General features: G+C 37.2%; 1 protein-coding gene across 1 annotated transcript in view; it reads right to left on the bottom strand.

Annotated features, from left to right (window-relative positions):
- The window catches only part of Kcnk2 (potassium channel, two pore domain subfamily K, member 2), a 167,400-nt gene extending 152,079 nt beyond the window's left edge, over nucleotides 1-15,321 (bottom strand). The window contains exon 1 of the mRNA XM_013015127.1: nucleotides 15,222-15,321. Coding sequence (XP_012870581.1) covers nucleotides 15,222-15,255 — 34 coding nt within the window. The 5' untranslated portion in view covers nucleotides 15,256-15,321. The remainder of the gene's footprint in view (nucleotides 1-15,221) is intronic.
- Nucleotides 15,322-15,587: the final 266 nt, after the last annotated feature.

Genomic DNA, 15,587 nt, shown 5'->3' with positions numbered 1-15,587 from the left:
CAGAATTTATCATTAAGCTTAATACCCAAGTTGCAATGTAATGTGTCCATTATGATTCTGTTTCAGTGAAAAAGCTCTCATGGGTCTGTGTGTGTGTGTGTGTGTGTGTGTGTGTGTGTGTCTGTGTGTCTGTGTGTCTGTGTGTCTGTGTGTATGAGAGAGAGAGAGAAGAGAGAAAGAGAACAGAGAGAGTTTGCCATTGTAGTTCCATATTCGTAGACTGATTTAGGCTATTAAATGTGTTAGTTTTGGAGAATACGGATGGATAGAAAGACAAGGTTGGATCAATTTGTTTTGTTTTAATGTAGCATTGAAATATGTTTGATAAGCGGGCAGATCATCTCCTACATAGTACACAAAAACTAGTAAAACTTTTGTTTTGTTTTGTTTTTCAGTTAAGGCTTTTGGATTTTTCCCCTTTCTTTTTAGGAATTACACCAACAGCTTTGAGCTTTGGAGGCAAATGTGCTGCCACTGAACTCACAGTCCTAGCCCTTTTGTTTTTCAGGAATAATCTCACACTTTTTTCCAGGCCATATTTGTATCATGACCCTCATCTCTGCCTCTCAAGTAGCTGGGATTTCAGGCACATATCACAATGCCCAACAAGAGATTTTTGATTTTTAAGTGACACTTGTTTGATGAAAATTTCAAGAATGGGACACTTTATAAAGGAGATGGCATTTAGTACTCAGGTAAGATTTTGAAAACACTGAGGAATAACATGAGGGGCAAAAGACACTTAGACAGAAAGACATCTCAAAGCACATTGCTTTAGGAACTTGAACAAATATATGCATTTCCATTAAAGTGGTGTTATAAACCTAGATGACTGCAAAGTCTTACACAGCATTGAATGCCAGGATGGGAAGCATAGTAGCTCTACACAAGCAGACAGGGATTTTGTAACACAAATACATGGACATGATGAGAGGCAGCACTACTGATGCCAGAAATCACCCGCTCCTTAGTTCCAGCCCACTGTTTCCAACTAAACAAGGCTCCATTTTGAAATTGTTTTAGTTCCTATCCTTGGCTCAGGATTCTCCTACCATCTCTATTCTTCCTGAAGCAAAATAAATACCCTCTTCTGCTTTAAAAATAAAAGGCCTATTTCCTTTCTCCTGCCCATTTCTTGTCAGTGCCTCTATTTCTATATCACCTGTATTTTCCTAGTCAGGTTAGAAAAATCTTTACAATATGCAGAGTCCACACTCCCCTCTTGTGTACTAAGGACAGCAAACATCAAAGGCAGTAGTAGGTTGTCATGGGGAAAAGACAAAGCAAAGCAAATAAGAACAAAACAAGGAAAATGGAGCATAATGTAAAATGTATGGTTGGGAAACCTAAGACCACTATTGTCCCAGTTTTAAAAACTACATAACTTTGAGCCAGCCAGCCTTTCCTCCTCCAAATTCTTTTCACTTGAATAAACAAATTATTCTTTAAAAATTTACGATGGCCTCTGTATCACTCATACAAGCTAATAAAAAATGCTGAAGAAAATTACAAGCAAATACAAGTGCCAGGAAGATAGATATTCACCCAAATTCAAAATGTGTAGATATTCACCTAAATTCAGAATGTGATGCTTATAGATACACATTTACCATTGACTGACTGGAGCTGTGAGGTCTACTTGCCAAACCTGTTCATAGCATGGCCAGGGTCCCTAACTAGGGCACTCAAATAGTGACCATGAACATTGTGGAGTCACCTAATGTACAATCTCTTGTCCTTTTTCTATTGTTTAACTGCTTCAATATAGCTCAATTCAAACTATGACATCCTATTGAAGTGACATATGTATGGCCAGGGGACAGATTTCAGAAAGTGCCTCACAAAAGGGTCACTGGGCTGGCATGTTCAGTTATGCACAGCTGGATAATAAGGCCAGGCTCTCTGTAAGAAGGATGTGTAGAATCCTGTCTGCAGCAGAGAGCTGTCTGAGGTCAAAGACCTTAGGTATTTTCACAAATAAATTTATTTCCCTGTCTAACCATAGAGTATGGGTAGGGGTGCCAACTAAGCCTGACAGAAAGTTCCTGAAATACTAGAATAGATGTGGTTTTGGTTTTGTTTTTGGTCAGTTATGGGGCCTGAACTCAGGTCCTGGATGCTGTCCCTGAGCTCTTCAGCTCAAGGCTAGTGCTCTACCACTTTAGCCACAGTGCCACATCTGGCTTTTTCTGCTTATGTAGTGCTGAGGAATTGAACCCAGGGCCTCATGCATGCAAGGCAAGCACTCTACCACTGAGCCACCTTCCCAGCCCCTAGAATAGATTTTTTTTTAGCAGATTCTGCACAGCTGTTTTACAGTAGTAATACTTCCATAATATGGAAAGCTCACATTTAGGTCGACCCCATTCAGTTTCTGAATCTGTAGGCTGTGGGAATCCAACGTGGGGTGTTGAGTGATTCAGCTATTTTCCTTTTCATTTGTAGTAAGTCTTTTTAATTTATGTGATTTGCCCTACTGATACTGTCACTTCCGGACTTTCCCAGGGAGGAAAGAAGAAAGAAGCAAATCACTCAGGCAGGTTTGGGAAATCTTTTTTCCTGCCAAGGGCCATTTGGATATTTATACTATTCAAACATAATTATCAGTACAGGCAGATGGCCTCTGGCAGCCAATGAAAAGCATATGAGAAGCATACACATCTCATCAAGTACCAAATGATTTCATAGGCCTTATGGGCCCATGGGCTAAACATTCCCCATATAGACCAGAGCTTCAAAAGCCCAAGTCTTTATAGAAGTATCAAAGCGGAAGGGCCAGGAATGTGTGAAATCCAGAAGTCTCTTTCTTTTGAATTTCAGAAAGATAAAGATTATCTGGGTTGGATAAAGAGAAAATGTAGGGAAAAGAGAGGTTAAAAGGAAAGGGATATTCTTGGGAAGGGCCCCTGAACCATTTCCCCCAATGTGAGGCCAGGTCAGGCAGAAAGACAATGATACAGCCCCAAACAGGTTTGAGGATTTGAGAGGAGCTTATGGATAGAACTTGATCTACTAGATCTCCATAAGAGAATGTGTTTCTTAAAAATATCCTATGCCCTGCTTAATGTGATCATTGAATAGCAGTGGCCACCTATGTTTTCCAGCCAAAAGGGGGATGAAGTAGTTTCAGAAAATCATGTTAGACCCAGAGTGGCAACAGAGAACAACCACACCTTCTTCCTCTCTTGTGAGAAGGGCTCAGAAATCGCTAAATGAGTTTTCAGAGGGTTGCATAGGGTCAAGGAAGACCAGTTACAACTCTTGGGACTCATAATCAATGATTCCATAGCGCATTAGTTACTAGAGTCCATATTCTGAAAGCTGCAAAGGGAAAGCTGAGATTTGTGAACATCCTAAACTGTCTTGGAAAACACCTTAAAACAAGGAGACCTAAATTAATTATACTACTCAGGATCCCAATAAACAAAATGAACAGAATTGGCTAGATAGGTAATTTATTATAGTGACGGATTCATGAGGTTATGGAGGCCAAAAGGTTCCTCAATTTGCCGCCTTTCAACTGGAGCATCCAATGGTATAATACAAAGTCCAAAGATCTAGAAACCAGAGGAGCTGATGGTATAAGTTTCAGAGCACGACTTGTGACTTGCGAAACCAGGGTCCAGTGGTGTGAGCCCTGTCACCTAAAGACATGAGACCTTACAATGCTGAGGTTCAAGAACAGGAAGAGATGGCTAACCCAAGTTCAGAAGAGAGAGCAAATTCACTTTCCTTCTGTGGTTCTGTTCTAGCCTGTCCCTCTCTTGATTGGATAGTGTCTTCCCACTTGAGGTTGAGGTTGACATTCCTTGCTGCATCCACTGATTCCAATGCAAGTCTCTTCTGAACTATTGTTATTGACAGACCCAGAACTAATGCTTTACCATCTGTATGTCCTATAACTAAGGGATACCATTGCCTAAGTTCAGTTAACCACCACGTTCATCAAGACTAAATTTTTGCCATGTAAAATGGGGGCCTTGAAATACAATGTAAGATCTCTTACTGGAAAATCAAACCATATTTCCTTGAAAATTTGAGTTTTCATGGCTATCTCAAGCAAAATTCCTTCACTGTCCAATGAGAGATGAAATTAGTGTAAAGTTGGAAAAATAAGTTCTTAAAAATCTCATATCCAACTATCATCCATCATTAAAAGTATATACTCTCAGGTTATTCTTAATTGGGTAAGTTCAAAATATTTACTGTATTTTTCTAGAATATTAGAAATACTAAAAAGTATTTGATTATACTAGAAGAACTGAGTAAGGTAGATTAAAAAACTTATTAAATGATATGAAGAGGTGATAAGCTACATGTGTACATTTGAATTAGACCTTCATTGATCCCAATGCTTTATCTGACAATACATAGTAGAAACATAGCATAAAAGATAAAACAAACTCATTTTAAATTCACACATCTAAATGGGTACCATTTTTCAAAATTCACTATGAAGAACAACTGAGTTCTGAAGGTATTGATGTTGAAATATTTTTAGAGCCCTCCCTTTTGAAGTTGACTTCTAAAGTAGCATATAACGAACCCCATAAGAAAATAAATGTCATCACAAGGTTTTAACCAATTTACATGCCATTAAAGAAAAGCAGTCTAAATGTCTTTGTAGTCAGGCAGTCTCTTTGATTATTAATAATATTTCTAAACTTGATACCTCTATTCAGTAGAAGTAATCTTTAAGATTATTAGCTGAGTTCATAGCACGAAGAATTTTTTAAAGAATGCTCCCATTAAAATGCCTAAAACATCACATCTCTGAATGGTACCTTACAAAGTACCACATGGATGTCAAAAATGGTAGAAAATTCACACTCATTCAAACACAGGAAAAAAGGACAGTTAATACTACGAATTTTCATTAATAGAGCTATGATAATGCATAGTGAATTAAATCATCCTAGATATTTTTTTCCTAAATATACTGTGGTGGAAAAAAAAATGTAGTCGCCTTTGTAAAACCAAACAATAATGTTGTTGAAAGAAAGACAAAAAAGCAGAAGAGGCAATGCAGCTGGACTCATTCATGGACAATAATTAAGGATGCTGACAAATAGAGAAGAAAAGACAAACCTACCACACGACTATCTGCAATAAGTCTTTTTTCTCATACCTTTCCCAAAACAGTATTGTCGAATATCATCTATCTTCAAACTCTAATTCCAGCCACACAGAAGTTGAGAAAGGAAAACATGCTCCAAATGAAAATAGGAAATATGATCTTGATATTCATGAGCTTTAAATATTTAACAAACATCAGCATATCCCCACTGATCAGTTTGAACAAATGTAGTAACTAATGGGCACTAATCACAAGCAGCTGGGTATCTCAGCTGAAAATTAGCCCTATCTTGGTGTTTCTCAAGGGGGTGGGGGGGTGGGGAATAGCTCCATTTTACATACGAATAGTCTTGTTCTTTTTTACATATGGTCTCAGTAAGAAATTCGCAGTCTCTATCACAACTCTTACTTGAAGGTTTGTAGTTCGCTTCAAAAATTGTGTATTATGCAAGATGGATAATCCATAAAAAGTGTCTTTGAAGCCAGGGGCAGTGGTTCACACTTGGAGAGGCTAAGGCAGGAAGATAAGAGTCTAGGAGTTCAAAGCTAGCCTTGACTCCATAGCAAGGACCTATCGCAAAAATAAATAAATAAATGGAGAAGGAAGGAAAGAAGGAAAGGAAGGAGGGAGGGAGGGAAAGAGGAAGGGGGAAAAGGAAGGAAAAGAAAAGAAAAAGGTCTCCTAAATTTATGATAAACATAAAAATACGTATCAGCTAGGTTTTGTTGGAGAAAATTATGACAGGCTCTGGACAAAACTTTTAACACATGGAACTTGGTGTATATTTCAGATCCAAACTATGTTGTTTACCTAACTTAAAGGCATCATAGCTTAGTGTAGTCTACTTTAAACATGCAGAAAATATGTGTATTAGCCTAGAGTTAGGGAAACTCAAGTGACCTAAAGTCTGTTTCATAGCGACATATTGAATAACTCCTCTTATTGAATACTGTATGGTACATTGTAGAGTGGCAGTCATTTACTTTCATGGCTAGCTAGAAGATGTAGCTCATGGCTGTCTCCCAGAATTGTAAAAATAAGGATTATACTGGCTGAGAGTGGTAGTGTGTATCTGTAATCCTAGCTACCCAGGAGCTGGAGGCAGACGGATCCTAAGGATCTCTAAGCAAAAATTAGCAAGAGTTTATCTCAGAAACACTAAAAAAAAAAACAGGGGTGAGACTAAGCTTAAGAGGCCAAGTGCTTGCCTAGCAAAGACAAAAGACTCAGGGCCTGGGTTCAGTCCTTGTAAAAACATAGAAGGCTTGGAAATCAAGAGGATCATACCAAATATTGCTAGTCTAGGGAAAGGTCTGAAGTACAAATTTTCTACTGAATGTCTATCCCTTTTGCAGCATGGAAAAGTAAAAACAAATCATAAGTTAAATCATTTTAAGTTGAGGATCATCTGCGTTCTCAGTGTTTTTCTTTCCTTATTCTTTCTCTTGGCCCAGAATGCTCTTATCTTTTGACTCATATACTTAAAAAGTTACAGATTCACGGTAGATAACTAAACTCATTTCTTTTTTTTCCCTGGGACCCTAGACACATTATTACTTAAGAAAGAGTAAGGACAGACTCCAGAACTTTCCATGGCAGTATTGTCTCACTGGCATTTCTAAAAGACAGTAGAAAGTAAAACTCCAATCAGTTTTATCTTCGTGGGCCAACCATTCCTAAATGGTTGACTTAACTATTTGTATACATAATTCCAAGGCTTGAGATACCACCCTGTACACATCTTGCTCTTCTGGTAGTAAACAGGGTTTTTCTCTACTACTCTCTTGGTCGGTCTTTTATCAAACCATTTGTTAAAGAAAGCTAGACTGTATTTTCTCAATCCACCCATTATTGTTTTTCTGTTCCATGTTCTTCCTTCTTTATGGGTCCCCATTGACAACATAAAAATGGAGTTAAATTTTCTTCCAACTAAAACATAAACTTTCCTCTGAGATACTATGCTTGCTATCTCTCTCTGTCTCTGTCTCTGACTCTAATACTCTGTGTGTGTGGGGGGGGGTGTATTTCTCATTGTCTCTGTCTCTTTCTCTTTGTGTTTTTGTCTGCATTTCTCTGTGCTTTTCCTCTGTATTTCTTTCTTTCTTTCTCTCTCTCTGTGTGTGTGTGTGTGTGTGTGTGTGTGTCTGTCTGTCTGTCTGTCTGTCTGTCTGTCTGTCTGTCTGTTTCACTCTGGTCAAATATTAAAATATTATAACTATTTTTAATGTTTTTTTCTGCCTTCTTCATACTTTACCACCTCAAATTTCTCATCTACTTGGCTTCCTCTGCCTCCTCCTCCTGCTAACACTCCACAGAAATTACTCTCTTACTACCAAATCCAAATTTCTAATCCTTGTTCAGACCTTACCTTCATATTGTGATGGCACTGGGGATCTGACCATTCTCTTAAATGTTCCTCTTTCTACTGCTTATTCTTAGGTCCCAGTTGGCTCTTTTTTTCTGTATGTGACCATTACAAATGATGCTAGACAATAATCATTCCCAGCCTCTTCTCAACATGCCTAACCACATCTGACTCAGCTAAGACAGATTTAGCAGATGATTCTGAATTGTTACCTTTAGTTCTAGAGCCATTTCCAATGACCAGACAGGCATCTGCAATGTTCAATCCATTGACACCACAAACAAAATAAATATACACACATATGTGATATGTGATAGAGACATGTATGTGATATATACATATGTATAGTATATGTGTGTATTCCACATGTGTTTATATGAGTGTGTGTGGTTTTAGGGGTTTTTTTGGCCAGTCCTGGGGCTTGAACTCAGGGCCTAGGCACTGTCTCTGAGCTGCTTTTTGCTCAAGGCTAGCACTCTACTACTTGAACCACAGTGCTACTTCCAGTTTTTTTCTGTTTATGTGGTACTGAGGAATCGAACCCTGTGCTTCATGCATGCTAGGCAAGCACTCTACCACTAAGCCACTCATACTTCATATCTTATACAGAGATTAACTCCAAGTGACCTAAATTCACCTAAATACAAAATATAAAATTACAAATATCCTAAAAAAAGAAAATACAGAAGGAAGTTTTCTTGACTTTTATTTAGGAATGGGGTTCTTCAATGAGGCATTGTCATAATCCACAAGAACATAAAAACAACCTGAACACATATATTTTACCAAAACTATACTGTTTCTTCATAAAATAAGGTTGAAAATCAAAATGTATTGGAAATTCTTACACATCAAAAATTCAAAGGGATGCAGCACTGTTCACCATAGCCAAGTTATGAAAACAGCTCAGACGCCCCTCAAACAAATGGATCAAGAAAATATGGCATACATACGCAATGGAATTCCACTCATCCATTACCAAGAATGAGACTGTACTGCTCCTAAGGAAATGGAAAGACTTAGAAAGAATTATATGAAGTGAAGTAAGCCAGGCCCAGAGAAACAAAGCTTGCATGGTCTCCCTCATTTGTGGTAGATAAGTAGATAGAATCTGCCTATACATCTATAAGTAAATAAGTCAGGTGGTATCCAAGTGATTACAAATGAATTAACTGACATATAATAGACTCTATGGAGAGCTTAAGTAGAAGACTTCTTTAGAAAGATGGGTCAAAGCCCAACAAAATCAGAAGCAGGAAATGGGCACATGCAAAAGTGGAGTGAGGCCAAGGGGAGAGGGGTGGATGAATGAAAGAGGGTCAGGGGGAGAATTTGGTCAAGAATTCATTGTATGTACCGCAAAACTAAGAAAATAAGGGAAGGGGTGGGTGGAAGGGGAGTGAGACCGTCAAAGGGTGACCCTGCTGCGTTTGTATTCACAAACTGCTTTGTTAAATGGCACCTGCTTTGCATAACTACTTACAGATCATTTTTTAAACACTCAAAGGATTGTACATCTTTAGTTCATATAGAACTCTCAAAGCCAACAACAAGTAGATAAATATTGAGTAAACGTGGAGAAAGATTTGAGCAGACATTTTACCAATGAGGATATTTAGGTTTCAAATGCACCCACGAAAAAAAGTGCTCAATATCTTAAAATATAGTGAGCTAGCACTACTCCCTTATTCAAATAGCTAAGAAATAAAGGCAAACAAATACAAATCAAAACCATAACTTTTATAGGCACGCACAAGAAATCCTCACATGTTGCTGGTAAACATGAAAAATCATGAAGTCATTCTGGAAAGATTGGAAATTTTTAATAATAGTATTAATAATATTAGCAATACTAATAATACTCCTTAATAATTATTCATTGTATAAAATGAAAAACGTATACAAAATCTGTGTTTAGAGTATATTATGTTTAGAACAGTTATTGTTCACAGTCATCAAAAATGGGAAACAGCTCCTATAATCCTAGCTACTCAGGAAACTGAAATCTGAGGAATATGAGTCAAAGCCAACCTGAGCAGGAAAGTGAATGAGAGTCTTAACTTCAATTAACCACCAGGAAACTGGAAGTGGATCTGTGGATTAGAGTGGTAGAACACTAACCTTGAGAAGAAAAGCTCAGGGACAGTGCCTAGACCCTGAGTTCAAGCCCCAGGACCAACAATTTTTTTAAAGGGAAAACAGCCAAAATCTTCTTCATTGTTCAATGGAGCAACTAAATATAACACAACAAAATACTTCTGAGCAACCAAAAAAAATCTATTGGTACATACAACATGGATAACACGCAGGTGCATTTTGCTAAGTGAATAAATCAGAATTTTTTTAAATGTAAGCTGTATGGTTTTATTTGTAAGATATTCTGGAAAAGAGAAGATTATAAAGGCAGAAAACAAATTGTCAGATAAATACATATATACATACATTATATATATATATATATATATATACACACACACACACACATACACATAACATATACATGGAGAGATAAAACAGAAACAAAAATTTGCCTCATCCTGCAGATGAGAAACTGTACCTTTCCAAAACCAAACCAAGGATGAAAACAGGAAAAGATGCCAAAACCCTTAAACTTTCATTGCTCAGAACTCCACACAATCTAGGTGTGTACAGAGTCACTGTTGTTTTTACTCATTACTGTTCAATCCATCTTGACCTCTAAACTAAGGTTTGCAAAGAACAAAAACAGGATGAGGGAAACAAAACCCTTGTGTATCATGCTATTTAGGGACCTATAATCACACCTCTGCTGCACTTTGTCTAACCTTAGTAGTATCTGTACACTTGTAAGAGGAAGGAATGAAAAGAACAACACAATCTAAGATGCAGACAAGGATTTCTCTAAGATTCATTCCAGGAAGTTCAAAATTCCCCTATGCCCTCTCTTCCATAAGGTCTTCTCTCACCCTTCATTGCCACCACCAAAAAGTATCTTGCACAGAAAACACAACAGTTAGGCATTTAAGTGAGGAGAAAATTAGGAACTAATCTAAATATATATATTTAAATGTACATATAATCTAAATATATATATATATATATATATATACAGCTATATACTGCATATATAAAATATCAGATAGAAAAAAACTCAAAAAATGTATTTTTTACATCACCTAGCTGCAAATGTGTGAGATAGATGAGAGAGATTTGGCTCGTGCTGTTTATAGTATTTTGTTTCTCTCCTGCACCTGTAAAATACAGTTCCTGCAGGGCTCAAACCTTCAGTCATGCCAAGGAAAACATCTGATGACTAAACTGAAATTATCAGATAAACTGTGTCATGAGTCTCAAAATCTGTGCGGATAGGTGGTAGTTTGTCAGTCTGTGAGGAGCTCTGGAGCAGACTTTTAGCTAATCTTGTCAGTGTTGACTTGACATATGCTCACAAAAAACATGTTCACAATACAATTTTCCAAACTCATGTCATGCTGTAGGTAGGGAAGACAGCCAGGGGCACATCTGTGGCCTTGCCTGTACTGTACACTGCAAAACCCAAATGAATAAATATGGACACCTTCACTCTCCTAAAGTGCCTGGCACATAAGAATAATAGAGAAGTCAACAGCCCCAGACACTCAGGTTTTTCTACACATCTGACTGAGTCTGAACCTAACTTGATTGTCTCTTCTGTACCTGATTAGGTAGACCTCTATGGATGACCCTGTAGACAGCAGGGATCAATTGGAGCTCAAGTTTAAGATGCTATTAATTCTTAAGAGGAGAAGATGAAGATGATACATTTCTGGATAAAAATCAGAGATGATCATAAAGCCATTAAAGAAATTATGTTACATGCAAAAGTTTGACTTCTTTATACCCAACCTTCTCATGAGACAATTAAATGGGATAATTGTACTTTGAGGGAGGGGGAAAATGAAATATGTGGAAATGTTTTGAAAACAAAATGGAACTATATAAATGCAAGATGGGTGGGGTGGGGGGTGCACATGGGCACACACATGCTGGTCCTAAGCCTGAGCACTGTCCCTGAGCTTTTCTGTTGAAGGCTAGCACTTGACCACTTGAGCCACAGCTCCATTTTCAGCTTTATGGTGGAGATATGGAGATAAGAGTCTCTGAACCACGGTGCCAGGTGGTTTCTTTTTTTGACAGTAAAACTCAGAGCTTTCCACTGGGCATTCTACTGCTGTTATTTGTGCGATACGGTATCTCTTTTTGCCAGGACTAACCTTAACAGCAATTGTTCTATTCATGCTTCCTGCTGTTTCTAGAATGACAAACACTTCCCACCATATCACAGGCATGCATCTTTACATCTAACTTTTTGTTGAGACAGGATCAAAATTTTGCCCAGGCTGGCTTCAAACTTCAATCCCTTTGATCTCTGCCTCCCAGGTAATTTGGATTGCAGGCATGAGCATCAGTTCTCAGAACAAAATAATATTTTTAATAGCCACTTCTGACAGGCTTCCAAATATCAGTGGGTTTCTAGATAGCAAATCTAACAGCTAGATTACTTCTTATCTATGATGTGCTACTTCAATCAGTAGTATAAAAATGGTGGCTCTTCCCAGTGCTTTGCATGTGTGCTTGGAACTAGTAATTACCACCAATTAAATCATCAAAATACATTATCCACATAAAACTTATTTTTGCAGGTACCACAGGAAGATGTCATAGCTGAGGATAAACACTTCAGCCCTTAAACTCTCAAAAACAAAAAGATAATTGCTTCTGAGAATGCTTTGCTGGTTACAGTGGGTTTCCTAAGCTGATTAGAAACTGATCATATACAAAAGATGAAAGGAGAAATTAATTAGCTTTGGTCAACCCAATGATTCCACTGTCTTAAACATCAAGGACTTTAGAACAGTCAATCAAAAGGCAATAGACCATCTGGCAAATCTGAATCCTTTACAACATGCCCTTTACATCTCAAGTAAACAAATAAATAAAAACCTCTTCATTCCTTTCAATTCAGGCATCCTGATTACCTTACTCATTCTTTCACTGCACTTGTAGCTTTGCTTTACACTTTTCTTGTCTTAGGAGCCCAATAAAGGTAGAATGGATATTTCTGTCAAGTTGGATATTTGGCTAGCATTTATTGAAATCAATGAATTATTTGACCTTAAAGTTAGGGTGTGCTCCATGTAGTTAGGACATTTTATCATACCAGGGAGTTGACATAAAAGATCTCATTTAATTTTCTTAATAATTTAAGAAGGAGACCTAAAGATTTAACATTTAAGTAATTTGCCCAAGGCCTCACAGTTCAACCTGGAATTCCAAAACACATTTGTCTAACTCAAAATATTTACTTTTCCCTGATCTTGAGCCTTCTCCTCTACAAATCACAGAGGAGCTCGTCCCTTCTCATATAACAAATCTTTGGAATATTCTAGATATTTTTATGTCAAATAACTAGAAAAATATAATATGCCATAAAAATTCAAACTGTCATTTGTTATCAGTAAATACATTCTAACATCACCCTGCTCTGGGCTTTAAATGTATATTTTCTTATTGGAGGTAATCCCCCCAAATTATAATTATTCTACCACACATTACTTAGTTGGCTTTTATACAGCAATCTAATGCTTTCCTTTTAGAAAGAAAAAAGCATTAGAAATTTTCAAATGTTGCATCAGTTCTTGATTGAGGTCCCAGAATTCTTTATAATAAATCCAGATGATGTTAGCCTGCAAAAGAATTCACGCAGATGCTATCAATTGATCTCCTAATCCTTTTTTTTTTGTTTTTTTGTTTTTTGTTTTTTTGTTTTTTGTTTTTTTGTTTTTGTCAGCCATGGGGCCTGAACTCTGGGCCTGGGTGCTGTCCCTCTGCTCTTCAGCTCAAGGCTAGCACTCTACCACTTGAGCCACCACACCACTTCTGGCTTTTTTCTGCTTATATGGTGCTGAGAAATTGAACCCAGGACCTCATGCATGCAAAGCAAGCACTCTACCACTGAGCTACCTTCTCAGCCCCTTGATCGCCTAATTCTTAAAAAGAACCTCCAAGCAAATTCTATGGACTATTTCACTCTAATTAGAGTTAGAGTCTGATGGATCTTTCTGTAAAATGTATCTCTAAGTAGAGACTTAGCAGAACTGTCAAAGGGATAATTTAAGTGTATCCATTTTTATATACGATATTACATATGTTATAATTTAAACGTACCCAAAAGCTCCATATAATTACCCAGAGCATTTTACCTTAGTGATAATTGTTGCCTAGCTACAGCTTCTATCAGTGCCTTCCCAAAAGATCCCACCACCTCTTCTAATTAGGGGCAATAAAGTCATATGTGCATCATTCATGTTTGTTACTTGTGGTAGAAGAAGGACCTGTATTCAGTTCAACTAATGTCAATATTGAGTAGTCTAGGGAAAAAAAGAAAAATCACATTACTACAATAATATTATCTGGCATCATAAAGATGAAGATAACAGCATTAGCGAGTTTCCCTAACCTCTCTCTCCAGCTTTCTCCCACTCAATTCCTTTCCTTTGTCACTGTAAAACACCCCATTTGACTCTGAGAGTCAGCCACTCACTTGTCAGTTTATTTTTGTGTCTCTCACACCTGAAAGATGATCTCCCCAGTGGAGGATTTGGCCAGAGTCCTGGTCTACCTATCAACTCTCAGCAAACAGGGCTCCAAAGGTGTTAAGTCCAAACTCCAATGGTAGAAACCAGCACTTGGACCTTTCGTGTTAATTGGAAACAAACTGGTATCCAATTACTTTATACACTGAATTGCTCCAAAAAGCATGCTATACTTTTTCAAATGGACAATGAAGTTGAACAAACATTTTAGTGTTGCAAAAGAAAACTGGCTAAGAACAGCAATTAATTAGGAATGTGACTTTTAGAGAAATTCCTTACTGAAATAGACAATATAATATATCTTCATTAATTTGTAATTCTTTGTCACACTTCAAATCACACCTATGGATATAGTTTTAGAAAGAAAAATCCTGATAGAAAATAACCATCATCCTGTCATGATATTTGTCTTATTACCCCCAGTATTTATTCAATATGCATTTATTAAGTATGTACTTTATGCCAATGGAGTAAAATCTACTGAGTGGACTTGTCCATATTTAATATTCACATTGGATTTTGCTTTTGATAATCTTGATTTACATGTCTAAGACCACAACAATATTCCTGTAGGTAAGAAGTATTTTGTGGAGATATTTAAATAACTTTCAAACAAGGCTATTTACCAAATGAATGGCAGAAATGTCAAAAGTATCCATCTCTTTAGTTGTCAAGCCTCTCATTTCCAAAATTCTAAACTAGCTCTTCCCCACCATGCAAGTAGGAGTCCCTCATAAAATACTAATATTCTCTCTAAATTATAAATAATATATGTGATTCTATATATCCATACCTTTATTACAGGCTTAACATGACATGAAACCAAATTAAATCTAGTTCACTAAAATCCAAGTGCAACTAAAGTTATACACATGCATGTTGGTCAATTTTGCATTGCCAGAAATAACATGTCACTTAACAAAAGCCTGATATAACATGCCTATCGTACAAAACATTCCCAAATTGACATGCAATTTATTTCAGCGTTGCAAGGTCATGGAAAAAAGTCCAGTAACTAGCCCTCTGTTGGAACCACCCAATGAGCTTAATTACAGACTTGTCTATAATGAAGACTCTACATCAAATACTTTCTTGAAAACCTACTCAGCACCCTCTAGAAAAGTTGAAAACAGATAAGGTACTTGATCAGTGCAAAGATACTTACAGTAGAAGTTCCTCTTTGTTCTTGGGTTCATCATTTGGTGATGTTTTCATCAGGAGTCATCATGCTTTTGATCTTTAATGCTATTCTTCCTCCAAGGTTTTCTGTCTGTAATTTCCCAAACAGAGTCACTTGTACTAATAAGCCATTGTCCCATACTGTTTCCCTTTCTGTGAGAATGTTACCCTGTAGATCTATTTCCTGTCCAAAAACACTCAAAACGAACAAACTCTTCTGTATGCAAGTGAAATGTGCTACTCAAATCCTCTGTTTGGTTAAGGAAGAAATTGCCTGATTAAAATCAGCAATCATCTATCTGCTGGTGGCTCTATAGAACTTACAAGACCGAAGTTTCTTCCCAATGAATGA

This window comes from Dipodomys ordii, unplaced genomic scaffold (assembly GCF_000151885.1).
Source record: "Dipodomys ordii isolate 6190 unplaced genomic scaffold, Dord_2.0 Scaffold26, whole genome shotgun sequence".
Classification (NCBI taxonomy): Eukaryota; Metazoa; Chordata; class Mammalia; order Rodentia; family Heteromyidae; genus Dipodomys; species Dipodomys ordii.
This window is presented reverse-complemented; position numbering and strand designations above follow the sequence as displayed.